Source organism: Struthio camelus, chromosome 21 (genome assembly GCF_040807025.1).
Source record: "Struthio camelus isolate bStrCam1 chromosome 21, bStrCam1.hap1, whole genome shotgun sequence".
Taxonomy (NCBI): Eukaryota; Metazoa; Chordata; class Aves; order Struthioniformes; family Struthionidae; genus Struthio; species Struthio camelus.
The window spans coordinates 5,898,555-5,916,802 of NC_090962.1; the positions used below are offsets into that span (position 1 = coordinate 5,898,555).

The 18,248-nt window shown below is 37.9% G+C and overlaps 1 protein-coding gene across 12 annotated transcripts in view; it reads left to right on the top strand.

Annotated features, from left to right (window-relative positions):
- Positions 1 to 18,248, top strand: part of KIF1B (kinesin family member 1B) — a 99,012-nt gene that overhangs the window by 7,036 nt on the left and 73,728 nt on the right. For all 12 annotated transcript variants that reach the window (XM_068915721.1, XM_068915723.1, XM_068915727.1 and 9 more), the window contains one exon: positions 16,144 to 16,220. In XM_068915721.1, the coding sequence (XP_068771822.1) occupies positions 16,144 to 16,220 (77 nt within the window). The remainder of the gene's footprint in view (positions 1 to 16,143; positions 16,221 to 18,248) is intronic.

Consider the following 18,248-nt stretch of genomic DNA (forward strand, 5'->3'; position numbering starts at 1 on the left):
TTGTTTTGTTTTGTTTTTTTAATTTTTTGTTTTTTTTCCAAGAAACTGCATCAGCTTTTAAAAAGAGAAAAATACTTCCTGATTTATCTAGTTGGAAATCCCTTTACAGCTTTTGCTGTATTTTGTACTCTGGAAAATTTCCAATCTGTAGACTTCTATTTGAGTCCTACAGTTTCAATACAAGACGGGTGATATGACAGATGGTCAGGCTTAAGTGATTAGGTGCCATTACAGACTGCGGGAAAGGAATCGTAAGTTGCGGTAGTTATATTTTCTTGCGATTGATGGGCCATTTTTCCCTGGATTCTCCTCTTAAAGGAGAAATAGGGAAGAAAGCAAAAGAGAGGTAATTTTCTTCAGTGAACAGAGATGGCTTATTTGATAAACTCAGCAAAAAACCTGAGCTGAAATCCTTTCGGTGTCCTTGTAGGCTGCCTATTAGATTTGGGCCTAAGTACCGTTTCTATTTCTTCCATGGATTCTTTCTAGCTTTGTCATGATCCCTCAATCTTTGCAGCCTCTCCGTTACATTTTTGTACTAGATATTATTAAGGTCTGAACTTGCTGGCTAAAGGCTGGGCACAGGATGTGACATAAGCAGATCCGACTCTCAGATCTGGTGCTGCAGTTTCAAAGTAAAGGGGCTTCAGCAGCGGTTCTAGTCTGTGGAGCGCATGCATCACTCCTTCAAACTGTGCTAGTTAAGTGGCTGAGGCTCGCTCAGAAATCTTGCCTCTTAAAGCGCTATTTTTTCATTTGTGTGCTAATCAGATTGACAGGAGGCCGGTCTCCTGGCCTCATGGGAGATGCTGGCAAATCTGAGAGGCTGGTGAGATGTGGAGTAGGAAGTACTTTCAGCCTGCAAGGCAGTTGAAATTCCCTTGTCTTGTAATTAAAGCCTAATGAGCTATGGAGATGGTCAGGATTGATGAGTAACTGTGAAGTCTGGTAGCTAAGCAGGGATTTTGACTGTTATTTGGCCTTTAATTCTTTCTGTATTGTTTGGCCAAGCTATGCTAGGAAACCTCCGCGGGTCCTGAGTTTAAACTATGTCCAAGTGTTATGCTTTGTGGCAGTTATAATAAAGTATATTTGTAAAGTTGAAATACCTGCAGGGCTGTTTGCTGATACGCTGCTTTTGTATTGTTTGTCAGTTTTATATAAAAGTTTGACTCTTTATACTTTTTTGGTGTGACCTCTATTCATGGTAGGCTTACTAGCAAAATGGAACATCATCTTGGGTTAGAAAGTGTATTCTCAGTTTTGTTACCCAGCTTAACCTTCCATCAGAAGCAAAACAAGTTAATTTTGTGAACTTGAGGTATGTCTTCCCTACGCGATTGCCGCCTTCTCCTATTTGACTTTTTAGCTCGCTTCTCCATGCAAGATCAAGACCCGCAGTGGATCTCATTTCTATAATTTGTTAGCGCTTAAAAATTCAGTGTTGCTGAATACAGATCTATATACTACTTAAATGTCAGAATAATAGAGTTTTTACTGAGGATTTTAACCTACAATGTTAAGAACGCTAGTAAGAGAATGAAAATAAATGAGATTCTGCTTTTATTTAAAGACACCTTCCATAGGACCAATTTGTTTGTCGGTTTGTTTTTGCCTGGGAGCGAATATGAAAACACTGTAAATTCTTGAAAGTATTAGATTTAATCTAAGTGCTTCTTTTATAACTTGAATTTTGGATAAGTTGTCATTAAGTAGCTTTAAGCATAAGTAGAAACATACCGAAATCATTTGATGTGTAGATTGTGGTGCAACAATTAAAATGATGGATATGGAAAGCTGTAATGGATACAGTAGCACTCCTACAAAAAATGGTATTACTGTGAGAAATTGAGACTTCTCTTTTTCTGTCTGAAGTATGCAAAAGATGGGAATTTTGAAATCAGTACTTAAAATACATTCCTTCTGTTTGTCTTTTTGTTGTTGTTTTTGTCTAGTATACTAAGATGACAAGATTTAAACTTGTTTTGGCTTTTACGATGCACAGAGAGCTATGATCTGAAGAATTACAATATCTTGCACTTGAAGAATTGTCAGAGTTCCTCAGTCTTTCTGTTGTTGAAATACATGTTGCAAAAATGAATTTCTGCACTCCAGCTCAAGTCACATGTGCTGACTGCATTAAGGGGCTGGTATTTTGGCAGAAAGCCTGTGAGGCTCAGATCATAGCTGGCTGCAGACAGTATGCATTTGAATGATATTGCCAAAAGTTCTTCAGTGGGAATGGAAGAAGTGGGGGTAAAAGAATAGAAGACAATAGGGGAATCCTTAAAGTAAGGAGAAGTTAGAAGCTGCAGAATCCTACTACTTAAGAAGTTAATTTGGAAATGCAAAATGCTTTCCAAAGAAGGAGTCAAATCACCATCAAATCAGTAGTTTAAAAAAAAATTAGAGTAACTAAAACTAGAGGACTCGTTTAAGGAAAGACCATCCCTGTTGTTTTTATTATCACTTAGGTAGGAAACAATCTTAGGAAAAGTAAGAGTAATTTTGAAAGGCACCTGCTATACAAGATTTTAGGAGTACGAATTCAGCTGAAGTAAATGATTTCTGTTTTCATCAGGAGTTGTGTTGCGAAGAGCATGTCTGTACTGTCCATTGTACAGAGATTGCTAAATAAGTACCAACCTATGCTTGCAAGTCCCACCAGAGTCATGCCAGTATGCCTGCTCGAGTCTAGTCATAGTATTGCTGTGCTTGTGGCGTTGCCCCTAGCGTAGTCAGCCATGCGAAGTTACCTGGTGAGCCATATATACCTTGAGGGGAAAGTTAATAGGTTCTGACTTTTGATATTAATAAATTACTCCCCAAGATGATCCCTCTGATAACAGTCCTTCCTTTCAGTTAGCTTGACACTGCCCAATATATTGTTTGTTTCATATTCTGCTAATACAGGATATTTTCAAGTAAAACTTGGCTTGAGTGGACTTTTAAGTTGCATTTGTGTTGGTGGTTTGTCGGTAAAATCCTAACTAATCTGGCAACAGACCGATATTTCTGAAATGACCCTAACGCACCTTTGTCTTTTCTGAGATAACTTTGCTTAGTTTTGGCAGTCTTTTCCCAAGTTTGAAAGGTTATCCACTTTTATATTTTCTTTAATTTACTGGATAACTGGCTTTTTGTGCTTTAGGTTAAACTCAGTGGCTTTTTGAAGTGACTGAGGAACAGATCATGAAGCACTGGACTTTAGCATAGCTTGACTGGATGGATTTTGTCTTTCAACTCTTACTTTTTCATTTTTTTGTTCAGTGGTTTATGTCAATGCATCTTACCCACTGTGTGTTGATTAACATATGCCCCTTCCATAAATTACTGTTTCAGTAGTGAATGGGAAAACGATCCTACTGCATAACAGGTAGGATGAAGAGTGAGCTGTAGATCTGAGTGTTTTGTGTATCAATATTTCTTGTATTAGTTTTTTATCAGTTTTTGAAATACGCCCCATATAAGTAACATTGACAGCTGCTGCCTTGGATTATTGAAATGAGAAGCTAAACTGTTCTGTATCTCAAGAGCTCTTTAGTGTCTTTTCTTTTTGATGGAAATAGTTTGATAATCCTGTTCATAAACAAATAACGCAAAAGTTAAAATGAAGCTGAACAGAGGCTCAAGCTAGTAGCTACGAGACTGCATTTAAATAGTCATTGTTAGCAAAGAGTGCAGCTATCTTTCTTTTAAAAAGATAAATAAGTACATGGAAAACTAAACTAATGGAGCAGAGGAATAAGAAGTACCCTACTCGTAACTTGTTCTCTGTAATTGGTCATTATGCTAATTGCGCAAAAGATTACTCAAATCAGGATTTAGCATCACATATATATTGTAGCTTGTGGGTACCAGTGACAGAAAAAAGAAGAGTAATCTGTGCACTCTACTTCATGTGATATTATTGTATATCCTGTTTTGCCACAAACCTTATGCGTATAGAAGTGTACTTGGACAATCCAAGTACCTTGAAGGATGCAAAAGTGACTGAATCCCCCCGGCTAAGACTGAAAGTAGAGTATTTGGATTTTAATTCAGTAATGGTCTTTATAGCTCTGTAATGTTGAAAGGTTTTGTGGATTACTTAAGGTATTGGATGTTTAATGAAAATAGTGGTTCTAAGCCCTGCTCTCCTTGATAGAGAAGTGTCCCATCTGCTACTTAAAATAGTCGCAGCTGCTACAGTAGACAGATGGCAACCAGATTCTCAAACAGGCATTCTTGGCATCAGAAAAGCTTCATAAGGCATTATGGAGTTAATTTGTGGATGTTGAGTTAGGCATTTAAAAAAAAACAATATAAAAACATTTATTTTGAATTCTTTTTCTGCTCTTTTTTTTTTTTTTTTTTTTTTTTTTCCTTTTAAGCTGTGTCCTACTTTATGTGGATGTCCTGGAGCAAAAGAAAAATGACTGTAAAAGTAGGACTTAAACTTGAAGGGATTCAATTTATGGTGTTCTTGCCTAAACTGAAGGTATTTGACAACAAAAACGGAAGTGATAAAATTATTGAAAGGTTAATAGAGCAAAGTAACCTTATCAGTAATTCATCCAGTACTTGATAGGTGTACATTAGCATGTCATACTGTTAAATTTTGCCCTTTTCAGTGTTATCTGGCTCTAAAAAAGTATAACCTCTTTCAAAGATTCTTACTGGTAAATGAAGGAGTATACTTTATTGCTTTCTTATCTAACTTTTAACTGTTTTCTGAATTAAAAGGCATACTGAATTGAAAAAAAGAACCCAGCCTACTGTGCTTGTACAGCCTTAGGGGAATAATAATAAGGTTTTCCTCTGAAGTATTATTCTGTAAGGCCAGTTTAGACAGTTTCACTAAGGAACGAGTATCATGGAAGTAATCTTTCGTCTGAATTAACGATGAGATAAAAGTCCTTAGAAGAAGCTGGGTTTTATTTAGATTAGAACCAAGGACATGTAGACATTTAAGAAGTGGGAGGTTATGTAGCAGCAACTGCACAGATAGAGAAGAAGAGCAAAAGACTTCATTGTAATTCTGCCTTACCTAGTAACTTTACCTTTTTCTTCTCCTCTTGAAAGCCAGAAATGATGCATTTTTCAATGAAAGAATAGAATAGGTGGGAGGATTCGTTGTCATAGACAGATTTCAGTCTTGACTCTCCGTCTGTCTTCTGAAAATTAATAGTTTTAGGTAGCTCAATAGAAATAAGGTTACCGTGTTGCTCTGATGTGACTTGTGCCTGCCAAGAAACATTGGCTCTTAAAGTATTTCTTGATTAGTGTTTTTCCCCACACAGCCTGTTTTCATTTGTTTGTTTAGTTTAAGTCTTTCCTTGTTTTTTTTCCATGCATGCATCTTGTATGATGAAATTGCCTTGAGAAAATAAACCGAAGTGGAGGCAAGTCACTTAACCTCTATGCTGTTTTCCTGGTCTGTAAATCCTTGCAAGTGAGGTTAAAACTAAATGATTGCATGTTAAATGTTGATGCTGTGCTGCATTCATGGTAGATGTGCTATCGAGATAGATTATTTTAAAGCGAAATGAACTGTGTGTCCTGTGGAAGATGCGTGAATTACCTTGCAGTTGAATTTGAGTTGGGTATTGGTTTGGAAGACAAGCCAAATGAGTTGTAATAGTAGATTCCCCAGATTCTTTTAATGACTCTCTTGCTGCCAGCCTCTACACTTATTAAATCCTGTAACCCACAGAAAAAGGCTTGAATGCACCTTTGCCTCAGAGAGGAAATGGAGGCAATTGCTATGCCAAAGAAAATATTATCTTTAGATAATTGTACCAGTAGTGGAGTTTGGGGAGTGGGAGTTGCTTCTTTAGTTTCTTCTGATACCGCTTGGTCATTCTAGGAGTGGGAGACATACTCAGAAAGCAAATGGTGCCAGAAGATGTAATATTGAACATAGACATTAAGCAAAGACTTCCTGTATTTGAACATTAGATTTCTTCATGTTTTGCGAGGCTAGGGACTTCTGTTGCTTGTCCCTAAGTCTGAATCAGTATCTCTGAATGCCTTACAATAGTGCCATTTTGTACATTTTGTTACAAGTCTTGAGTATTTTTTGGGAGAGGAAAAAATATCCTGGATTTTTTGTTAAGAGCTTTGTTTTTATTTTGAAAGCCTTTCTCTCGTTTGTGATTGCATTTGAAGAAAACCTTAAAATGTTAATTCTGCACAATTTAAAGCAAATTGCTTTTATTTTAGAGAGTGATTTGGAGAAGATGGGAGGAGAAGATGAACAGATAAGGATTTTTCAGTGTTGACAGTAGAAATAGTGGGTCTGGAGTAAGACCATGGGATAGCTAGGATGTTCCAGCTAATGTTAAATGCAGTCCAACTACTTTTTTAAAAACTGTTAAGGAATTAGTGCAGAACTATAGCAGAGAGAGATAATACCACTGATGAACTCCGAAAAGTTTCCTGTGTCAGTGGTGAGTAAATCATTCAGAGTCAGAATGCCCACTGACCAAGGTCACAGAGATAAGGCTTTAGAAGCGATTCCTTTTAATCAAATGCTTAAATAATGTACCATCTCTCAGTATGCAAATAGGAGCAAAATAAAATAAAAAATACAGAAAAAACAAATGGTCAATGAGAACTGCTTTAAGAATTAGACAATTTCACTACAGGAATCCTTTGAACTATTGATGCTGGCGGAACTGACTCCCCTGGATTCCAGTGTTACATCATCTGCTCTTAGCGTAGTGCTGACGTATATCTGAAGGTCAGAATGGCCTTTGGAGATGGCCATTGGCTTTTGGAGAGATAGTCAAGTAAAATGAGGGGGAGGGAGGAGGAAAGATTGCTTTATCTGCTTTGAAACAGAAAACACACGAGGAAAGAATTCAGTTCAACTCCAAGCGCTTAGCCAACTGTATGCATAAGCCAGATGCAACTTCTGCAGTTGTAGGACTTTCTGGGTAGTCAGATGATAAATTGGAAGTTTTGGAATGGATTTGATTCAGCTTTTCAGATAGCTAGGACAGTATGGTTCAACTGGCTCCCACTTGATGCGAAGCCTGCTGGCATGCTGTTCTCCCAGAACGCCAGCTGTAGAGGTGGTATTTATAGCAGTTGGATCTGTAAGAGCAGCTGAGGATGAGAGCAGCTTTCCAGCAGCTTCTGTGAGCGAGCCTTTGCTTTGCTTTGGTGCTATTGAGCACGACTCCCTCCCCCACCCAGCCTTTCTCTTAGTGCAGGGTTGGAATTCCACAGTGGGGAGAGAATCCGGTTGAATTCCAACACGAGCTGTTCTTAGCTTCTCTTTGGTTTCCTTTGCTTTAATGACTTGAAAAATGAAAACAATGCTTTGCAGAGCAAGCGCTGTTTTACAAGCTGGAAGTGTCCGTTTCCCTTCGTTTATCTCTTGTAATAACAACCCTGCAAGGCTTTCTTATAAAAACAATATAGCCATATATCTGATTACCACGTATGCCTAGGAAAGAAGCCTGTATTAAACATGTCTTTGTGGGGTATTAGTCACGTTCCAGCACATGAGAATGTCTGCTCCACCCTGCTCTTAGTAACGAACATATTCTCATTGTTTTCATTCCAGTCTACAGATGGCGCAGATATATTTTCCAGACACATGCATTTTAAGCGACTGTGTAGATTTAATGTAAGGTTTGGTCTTGGGGATTTGATGCTGAAAGACTGAGATCTTTTTTTATTAAATTGATTATGCAGAAATCATAAAGTAACACTACTGCTTGTATTGATTGAAATGGAATTTGGAGAAGTCATAGAAAAGAATTATTTGGTATTCATTTCCTGAAAAGTTGCTGACTCTTTTTTTACAGAAGAAATCTTACTATTTCAAAAGTTCTGTCTAGACTAGTATATTTTTTGAAAACTTTTATCCATCCCTTTACCAGTGATGAATGAGATCAAAAGCGTAGACAGGACAGTGCCTTTCTTGCTAACTGCATCTCTACTGTGTGTTGGCATTTGGTAGAAATAATGTGTCCTGTGTACGTTACTGCTGCCACTAGGAGAACTGTTGAAACATGCTGGTGTCAAGCTTCTTTTGTGAGATGGAAACCCTTCGTTTGAACTGGTTTTATTCTGTATGTGGAAATAAAAGAAGCTTTGTGCCTTCAGCATTGACAGATGGGGTAGCAATGTAGGCATGGAAGATGTAAACGCCAGAAAGCAGAATGAGTTGCACAAATGTGGGAAGTTCAACTTCTCCAGTCCATACCTGATTTTCACCGTTAATGGCTTTTATTTTTGACTGGCAATTGATAGGAGTTTTTGGGTTACTAATCTACAGATCTTTCCCTCCGCAGCACAGACTGTATGGCAGCTAATCGCAGGATTTAGTCCATGTTAATTCTGTTTGCTGGTGATGTCTGAAGGGCAAACTGCAGTTAGCCGGTTCTTCCCTGGAGTACCATACAGAGTGACTAATATGTGGCACGTCTGATGGCAGGATGGCCTGTAGTATCAGTCTGATTACTAATGAAGGTGGAGCTGTTGAGTCTGGTGACTGGACTTTAAATGCAATGAGGAATATGAGAGTATGTTTAAAGTCTTACCTCTTGTGTGCTTCACACTCTGTCCCTTCATTCCAAGGGCTTATTAGAAAGAGCTGCTTGTATCCCTAGACACTGAACTGCAAGCAATTTCTAACCTGCTAAATTTATTGCTTGCTGAAGAGTGATGTTGACTGGCATGGAAATAGGTTAGCCTTGGACTGCAAATTCAACACAGCACTTCGGTAGTTCAAAAGTAATTTTGCTCATTCTTTGTGCCTGCCCAAAAACGTTTATGTGGCTGAGTAGATGGGAGGGGAATGAGGGGGCTGATCTTGGATAAAGCTTCCCCCTCCCCTCGCCCTGAGGTTTTCACTCCCTCTTCACTTGGTTAGTTTTAATGGGAAGTGGAAGTGCAAGTCCCAAATTGAAGGCTTGAAGTGGGAACGTGCTTGTATGTTTATATATTTGGGAAGGGAGGAGAAGAATGAGAATGCTACTTCTTTTGGTAATGCTTGTTCCAGTTGAAAGTATCCCAGAAAACTGTAACTTTGTATCAGATTTCTGTTGTGCTCCACTTTCTGGTTAAAGTTGTAAAAAGAAGTGCTAATTTGATGTGTGCTTTTTGAATATGTTTCAACAAATGAGATTGGATTTTAGGGCAAAAACATTTAAGTGTCTAAAATGACAATTGAAATGTAAAGTAATAGATATTACAGAATACATAGTTACTGTTTCAATACGGAAGCTGTATTGTTTGCAAATAATTTTTTGTTAAAAATAAAAAATAATAATGGATTTGGCCTAGTAGATTTGAAAGACTGAAAGTGTATTTTATTTCTGTGCTAGCTGACAGAACGGGTGCTGGACGGTATGAAAAATGTTAGTTAAGGAACAAGTAGTGATCTAGAGAATGGTCTGCTTAAGTGCCTTATGCCTGGAAGTAAAGTTGCCTGTTTAAGTAAGGGTGGGTAAAATCAAACATTTTATGGAGACTGGCTTGCTATTGTTGACACAGCACATGCAGGATCAAAATTCCTTCACTGTTTGTATTCCTCCTTTCTCCTTATCTTTTATTAGGCTATGCTGTCCTTACTATTGGCTTTCCTTGTACAAAGACTAATTAGTTCAAGTATGTAGTTTTCTTCTTGTAATCTGAACCTGCACTGTGAACCATGTGTTCTGTTTTGAAAAAGTCCTTTCTTGGAGCTGTCCATACGTATCAGCTGCATCTGAAAATGGAGAAGGAACCGGGGGAGGGAGGGGAGAAGGGAAAAAAACCCTGTCATATCTATTGTATTAGTTGACTAAGTGGAGGAGAGGGACTAGCATTGTTCTTTTGTGTTTGAGGGAGCGTGGGAATAGAAGTTATGTAACTATCTCTTATGTTCCTGGCCATAGGTCACTTTTTATCCTCTTTTTTGCCCCTGCAGTTTTCCAGCTGTGCAATTGCGCAGGATCCATTTTGATAAGAAGGCCTCAAGAATGTGATGTTGACCTTTCTAATGCTTTGGAGCCCACTTCAAATTTTGGAAGTCATGTTGTTATTGTGGAAATAGTGCCTGTGAGCTGCATTTTAAGATTGCCACTGTGTTTGGGTTTTGAATTGCTCGTTGGGAGTGCTAAATTGACTTTTTCCTTACAGAAAATGATGGTCACATCATCCAATTTGTTTGCAGTGTTACTTATTTTCATATATTTTTTTGCTCTTCCCAAACTCATTCTGTGGCGAGCTGTATGTACAAAGTGTAGCGTGTAGACTGGAATTACAACTGCTGGGTCATATACTGCTCTGTCATAGTACGCTTCAGAAAAACGAAGTTTGCTAAATAAGTCAGGATAGCATGTGTTTTCTTATGTAGTGATACACAATTTTTGCTAGGATAACTGCTATAAGTAGATTATTTGGTATGGAGAAATGCTTTTTTGAAACTTGATGAGTGGTGTATATGATATGTATATATTTAACTGCAACGTGTCAAAAATAAACATCAAACTTAAACAGCTAAAAAATTGTTCAATTAATCGCGGCTTCAGAGAATGCACAAATTACTGTTACTTAGAGGCAACACAGCATGAAGCAATGCTGTATGGCTGACCCTATAACTGTAAGGAGAAAGAAGCTTTTAAAATGCAAGCCTGCTTTCTATAGGATTTGTGTGTCACTGGATGGGGATGGCAGTGATGATAATGCTGCATATTCGCACAGTGTGTTTTTATTTAAATTGTATGTCAATTTATGACATATAATAATTTTCTTTCTATTCTATTTGCGTACCAGGCTGGAAAACTGATGTAAATATTGTATCTTAAGTTGAAGCATTGAATTCCCAGAAATTTTGAATAATTAGTTGAAATAAAAGATAATTGGACATTTATTTCCCCCAAATCAACAAGTTGCAGAATATATTTTTGAAACACGAATATTCCCATGCTTTTTCCTCAGCCTCCTGTTCTGAAGGAAAATGATGGATTGCAAATCTGAATTTTGGTTAGTTCACTGATCGCAGAAGAGTTTTAATAACTGAAGAAGAATCATATCTTCAACTTGTTTTATCCTTTTCTTTATCCTATCAGAGTTGTATGTAATCCTTCTCATTACCAACAGTTTAGGAGACTTTTTTTTTTTTTTTTTTAATACCCCTTCCAGTTTCTGATGTGTGCAGAAAACCTGAACTTGTGGAAAGTTGAAAGATTCCACGTGACCTAAGAAACTGGCTCTTGGTGAAGTATGGGGCCTGGAAAAGGGATCGAGTTTCTCAGAAACTGGCTGCTTAGGCTAACCTCAGTGTTAAAGTTGCTACAGTGCCATGCTGATGGTAACTAATTATAGCTCCAGCACAAAGCGTTAGTGTCAGTTTGCAAACAGAAAAGTTAATTGCCACGTTGTGCCTTTGAAATATCAGATAAACAGATTTATTCTGCAAGATAAAAAGGCCATTAATGTGTTCCCTGCTGTGATCGTCTGCCTTATTGCCTTTCTCATTTCCTGAGGCTCTGTAATTAATCCATTAGCCTGTGTACTGTGCCATGAGTCTGGTGTGGTGAGAGAAGATAGATGATGACCTATTTCATGATTCACTAATAACGATGGTTTTTGGCCTTGCATGCCGTAAAAAAAAAAAAATAACTCAAAAGCTGTTAGTGTTCTTTTGGGTACTGGAGAGACTGGAAACAGTCCTCTTAGATTTAAATTCTATTCATTTTCTTATTCAACTGAAAACCCAGCTTGTGAATAATATGGCAGATAAAATCAGTGGTGCCAGCTCAATCTAGTTTATGCCTGATCGTGGGTTATTTGAGGATCCTGCTTTTCTTTTTGCAGTTTGCCATATGAAATTTTAGGATAAAGCTTATTTGTACTGTAAAAATGTATTTTAATTTTCTTAAGAAATATTCATTAGATTCCTTTACAAGTAGCCAGATTTCATGGATCTGCTTGTCCTTCCAAAGATGATACTTGGTGCAGTAGACACCTTCAAATTAGCTCAGTTGCTTTAAGCTGAATTCCTGCTTTCTTACTTGCCTCACCATCTTTTGTCAGATGTCACATCTGACTTCATTACCTACCCGGTCACTTAGTTCAAACTCAGGCTGCATCAGGCATGACTGATGCTAGCTACTCACTTGATGCTCATTGTTTTAAGTGAAGAACGTTTCGGCGCGCTTGGTATTAGTTGAGTTTATAATCTTATGTTTTCACTATTGGTCTCCTTTGCTGGATTCCTTTGTAGACAGATTAAGAATTCTATTAAAGTACTGATGAAAGTGAAGGAGATAGACTGTCTGTAAGCACCAGGAATCCGGATGAGTGTACCTGGAGCTTTGAGCTGAAGGTATGTGAGAAGGCCGTGGCTGGAGCTCAGTAGTTAGGGGCAGCATGCAGAGTTCCTGGCAGCCAAGGGGCTTCCTCTGCTTCGTTCTTGTTGCTGTGGAAGGTTTTGGCTGGGCAGCTACATTCCCAAACTCTGACGTAGTTGCCTTCTTGCACGCTAATCACCTTTTCCGAATATGCGTTGGGGAAAGCATGCACCCTAGGAAGTAGTTTTTGAGATGGTGAGCTGGACATGGAACTTAAGCTTCCCTCAGCTCCTTCACACTATCTTTAAAAAAATAAAAATAAAAAAAAGTTGGGAACTACTAGCATAAATCATGGAGCCTGAACTTTGCTCTTCGTGAATGTGATGGGTCAAATTTAAGATTGAAGCAGGTGGGGTAAGCTGTATGGCAAGTGTGTATTGCCTTTCCAAACACCAAGCAAGCTGAGTAGAAAAACTAGTTGGTCTTTTAACTGAAGCAGCTGGCTTTGCTTTCTCTTTGTAAGGGGTGGCCTTTTCCTAGAGATTTTTAAGATTTTTTTTTTTTTTAAGCGATCAATGGGAAATGTGTATTTTCACAACAAACTCATTTTTGAGTAATGCTGGAGTTTGAATAATGCTGCTTGTTCTGTTTTATGTTTTGGACCACAGTAGAATCTTAGAATGCAATCCAACTCTATTGTTTCCTCAGGGAGAACAAATACGGCTTTGTCTTGGCCAGATGAGGTGGCCTTTTTTTTTTTTTTTTTCGTTAAAATAAAAATTGAATGCTTGCTATTTCACTGTAAAGTCTATAAGGAGACAAATCATTCATGCTATGAGGTGAATAGGTGAGATCAGAACTCTCTCCTGTGATTGCATTTGTCCCTTAGGATAAAACCGCAATGATGTGTGACATACGGGTAATTAAGGCATTTTCTTAGCTTGTTTAAAAACACTTTCTTGATGAGTGAAGATGTGGCTGTACTTCTGCTTGTCTTGGTTCCTTCCCAATTTGCTACATCAGGAGCTTCCCATTCCATGCAATGTATCAGTGAAGGTAGTTGCTCCTCTCTTTCTCTAGCCATCGTTTGTCTTGCAAGAATAGTGTCAGTTTGGGCTGAAAATGGTTTGCTGTTGGGATTAAGCAACAGAGCGCGGATCGTCAGGAGGCGTGCTAGCAATACGTTTATTCCTGTATCTGCTTAGTATTGCTAATTGTATATAGGGATGGACTCTATTTATTGTTGCTTTGTTTTGTTTTTAATGGTTAGATTACTTTCCCTTAATCTCTTACCCCAAAATGATTGAAGAAAATAATGTTGTTCACCCTAAGGTTTTTATGCTGAACTAGTTTGAAGGAGCTTCCTCATCTTCTCCCTCTCCCCCCCTCCCAATGCATGGAAACTTTGTTACAAGACATTACTTCTTAGTTACCTTTAAGAGCTTTGATGGTAAATGATTGAATGGGAAGGGAGAAGCTGTTGAATGGTAGCAGTCTAGAGAACACTAGAAAGAAAGGACTGATTTGAGTTTGGGGAAGGGAGGGGATGTGTTTTGAGGTCTGTTATTTGTTCACTTTAACCTTAGAACTTGTTCAAGTGTGTGCTCTACGTTTCCTGCTGTCTGACCGAGACTAGTAAAGGGAAACTGAACCCGTATGTGATTGCTTAGGTTACCAGTTTGTTATATGTTGATGTCTATGTTGCTATCCAGAGCCACATGCTTTTTTGCCGCGTGATACTGTACTGGTACAAGGCATATTATTCACTGGCTTTGCGTATCTGTCAGCTTTTATAAGGCGAGAATGTCAGCATGAGGCGCATCCAAGTGAAATGAAATTGACCACAAGTACAGTAGCAACTGTTGCTATTTGCAATCCACAGAGTAAGCCCTTCTCCACACCAGTCTTGAGCAGCGGCCCTGCTCAGGGACGCAGCATCTGGGAGAGCAGTTAAATTTTGAATTGGATCTGTAACCATATGTTTTCAAAGGCTTCAGTGCAAGGCAAAGTTAAGTTCATAACACTTGAAATAAGGAGAGGTGTGGATGTTAGTTTATGATGGAGGAAAAGAGAGAAGCCCACATCTTCCAGAAGCATAAGTCAACTGTCCTGCGTATGTGAGAAACAAGTAGCCTTTGTTTAAGGGTGGCTAGGGTCAGAGCGCAAATTCTCAGGAAAACTGTCCCCACCTATGTATAGATTCTTTCTGTGAAGGCATTTGCATGTGTGTGTTTTATTAGTATGGATCACTCCCAAAGGCAGGTTGTCACTTGAGGTGCAGATGGGCATGTGTAAATCTAAGGTGGTTTATCTAATTTTGATACCCTCAAGAGTGTTTGTTTTTAAAATCCTTACTTATCGAGATGGTTTTGAAAGTGACTGCTGGCGAATGTTGATAGATTTAAGTATTTTCATCACTGTAGTCTTGAAAAGAGGAAACAGTGGGAGATCCACTTCTGCAGCAAGAGCTGTGCTTATAAATTACCCTTCTTGGAATACAGAAGCTACAGGCATGTTATTAAAGCGACAGCTGAATCCGTTGCATATTTATCACCTGCAGGCAGAAGATATGTAGCTATCTTGTTGGAAATTTTATATATATATGTATAAAATAATATATAAATTATATACAAATATATATATATTATTTTTATATAAATATAAAATATTTATAATTATAAAATATTTTTATATGAATATAAAAATATAACATATGACATAAAAATAGATATTGTGTGTGTAGATACACATATGCACCAGATGAAAGGTATCTGGAAGAGATTTTGTTAATTTGTGGAGAATGCGTGTCTATATGGATGTACTAGAAGAATTGGTGGATTTGAGAAAAGTGTAAAATTTATCGACGTACTGATATGAGGAGAAAATATTTTTTGCAAAGTAAGCTTATTCTCAGTGGAGGCAAAACGTCATGTTTGTACTGTGTTCAATGGCTTGACTCACCTGGAAAAGCTTACATTCTTATTTTGTATACCTTGGAAAGAAAACTAAGACAAAGATTACAAGAGCTGCAAATGAGGTCAGCTTTTTGAATGGGACTTACAAAAGCTATAGCATGGGATCTATATTCAAGTATGTTTCCATTTTGTTTTGCTTGTTTTGTGTGAACCTCATCATAGGGTCATCGCAAATTATCCTGAAGTTCCAAAGAGAATATTTTCTTGGGGTCAGTGTGGGATTCAGTAGCTGTATGCAATAAGAATATTTACAAGTAATTTGGTTGGTTCAGTTAATGCCAGTCCTATTAAAATTTTTGTGTGGGCTATGTACATGTGGAAGAACATTGAAATATACTATATAGTGTAATCCCTGAAATGTTAGTAGAGCCAGCTCTTTTTTTTAATATGTTCCCTCAATGTCCTGAGAATTCTGAGCTTCTTAAAGAAAATCTTTATGCAATGAGCTCTTACGCCATGTAACATGCATTTCAAAATAGGCTTGAGTTGTCCTGCTGTGAAATCAATATGGTTTCCTGAGCTCTTTATAGTTGAAATACGTAGCCTTCTTATGCATTTTGGATCTTCCTTCTTGCTGGTATCTCTTCACTCCTAAAAGTCTATCCTAGCCTAAAGGCAAGGGACAGGATGACCTACTCTGGCTCTCTATCGATATTAAGAATTTTGTTTAGTAGCTGCATTCCTTTTTGGAATGCTTATTCCTTATTTCAAATAGAGCTTTTAGAAATACAGCACTAAGAAGCTGTGAATCTGTTACCTTCATCTTAATACTCCTGTGCAGTGTGTAAATTCTGAATGTGAATACCCAGACTTGCAGAATAAGTTGAGAGTCAGCAGTCTTTTGTGCTCCTAAATGCCAAGTTAGCTAAGAGTTTGAATTTTATTTCCTGTAGGTATTGTCAACCCAAAGAATCCCAAGGAAGCACCAAAGTCCTTCAGCTTTGACTACTCCTATTGGTCCCATACATCGGTAAGTTCTGTTACTTACAAGTAAACCAATATTTTTGTTGTCTGTCTTCATTTAACTATTCCCCTCCCCCCTCCCCCCCGATCACTCAGTTCTTTTAAAATGTTTCTGAATTGACTCTTTTGGATTAAAAGCTTGTCACTGTACGTTATCTTTTCCTATTGCGGTGGGGGTGGAGGCTAAGCTCCTAGGGCTTGGTGACAAATTGCGGTTACTTGAAAGAGATTACTGAAAATACCAACACTGTTGTGTTCTAAGTATTTTAAGGATGCATATGAACCACAGTTGCTTCAGTTCTGCTCTTAATTAGACAAGTGAAAGTTGCTCAAGTACTTGCAGTTCAAGGAAAGATGTGATCTCGATTCTCTTGGCATATCAGGAGAAGGCAGAGAGTAGTGATCCATGTTTCTGTTAGCTGCAAAAGCAATAAACTCTGTCATCTAACTGCTCTGCCCCACCCTCCTGTGAGTTGATTCTGAGGTTTTGCTGACTTCCAGTAATTGTTCTACAACTGAACTGTGGTGTTCTATCCTCTACCCCTCTCCTGCCTTTCTTTCCTGAAAGATATATAAAAAGAAGGGTTAATACTTTTCTCTGAGCTTAATAGTAATAATTTGGGTGATGTAAATAGGACTTAATGTTTCTGAGGAAACCTGTGGCCAGCAGGAATATTTTCGTAATGAAAATTTAGAGAAACTTGGATTTGTGCAGGTCTTCTACTGAATCTTTCTGTTGAATGACCTGATCCCAAAGTAGCCATGCAAGTAGATTACAGTGTCGGTCAGAGAAACATTATAAACATACTAATTAACAAAACTAGCAGTTATGCAGCATTAAGAAAGAGAACTGATCTGATAAGACCTGCTCATACAAATTCACATTTCAGTAATGCATCATCTGTGCAGTCTTTTGTGGTTTGTGCAGCATAAAACATCTGCATAGAGTCTCATTATTGAGATAATCAATTTTCTCAAGTATATTGACCAAGAACTTTCCTAAATGATCAAGAAAGGACTTCAGGAATAGGAGGTGATAACATGTACAGCAAATTCTGTTTTCTGTCACCATTTCTGTATCCTAGTCCTTGCCTGGAGCTGCATCTTGGATTGTGTCCAGTAATTGGATGTAGGAGTGTGGTTAGAGTACAGTGCCTGAGTGCCTGAAATTTCCTACACAGAAAATGGAGGATTAATTTCTTCAGTTTGTGAAATTTTGTTTTGAACAGCTTGTGCACTTGCTTTGAGATCTGGCAGGTGTATTCTTTTTGACATCTGAAAGTTGTGATTTTCACTGTATATGCAGCAGTGCCTCTTTTCCTTAGACACTTATGATGGTGCTTTATCTTTCAGGATCTTTTGTGTGTGGGGGGGTTATCTGTAATAGTATGAAGTGGAGATTGTCTAGATTCTTCTTTGACATACTTTCCATTGAAAAGGTGCATTTTTCCTGAGAAGAAAAAATGTTTTCAACTCCTTTTTCCTGATCCTAATTTGATAATTTGTGGCTATATTGAGCACTTGTTAGTTCTGTTTGTTCAGTATCATAATTTTCAGTAAATTTTCTGCTCTTATCAATCGCGTACCTTGTCATTGTGTGTTTCTGTTCCGATCACCAAAATAGTCAGTTTGTCAGATTTTTTTGCTTACCTTCTGGAGAGGGATATATGATAAATCAAAAATGAATTTAAGATTTAATTGATCCAGCTGATTCTTTGGGCCTGAGTATGAACTGATACCATGAGCACTTTCCTGTTACATTTGACAGTGTTTTAAAAGAAGTATTAAGAATACGTTTTGTTCAGAATAGGTTTTGTTACTTCCATGGTGAGGGATTTTGGTGCTATTTTTATTTTCGTCCTGGGGCAGGGGGGGGAAGTAGTATCAAATGTTTGAGTTAACTGAACAAAGCCATGCGTTCATGCTGTTCTATTAGTCTTCAGCTGAGTTATTTTTGTTCTCCCTACTAAAACATGCTCACTTTTTAGAAAACAGTTGGTGCAAAATGGAATGCAAACTTTTCAGTTGCATATTC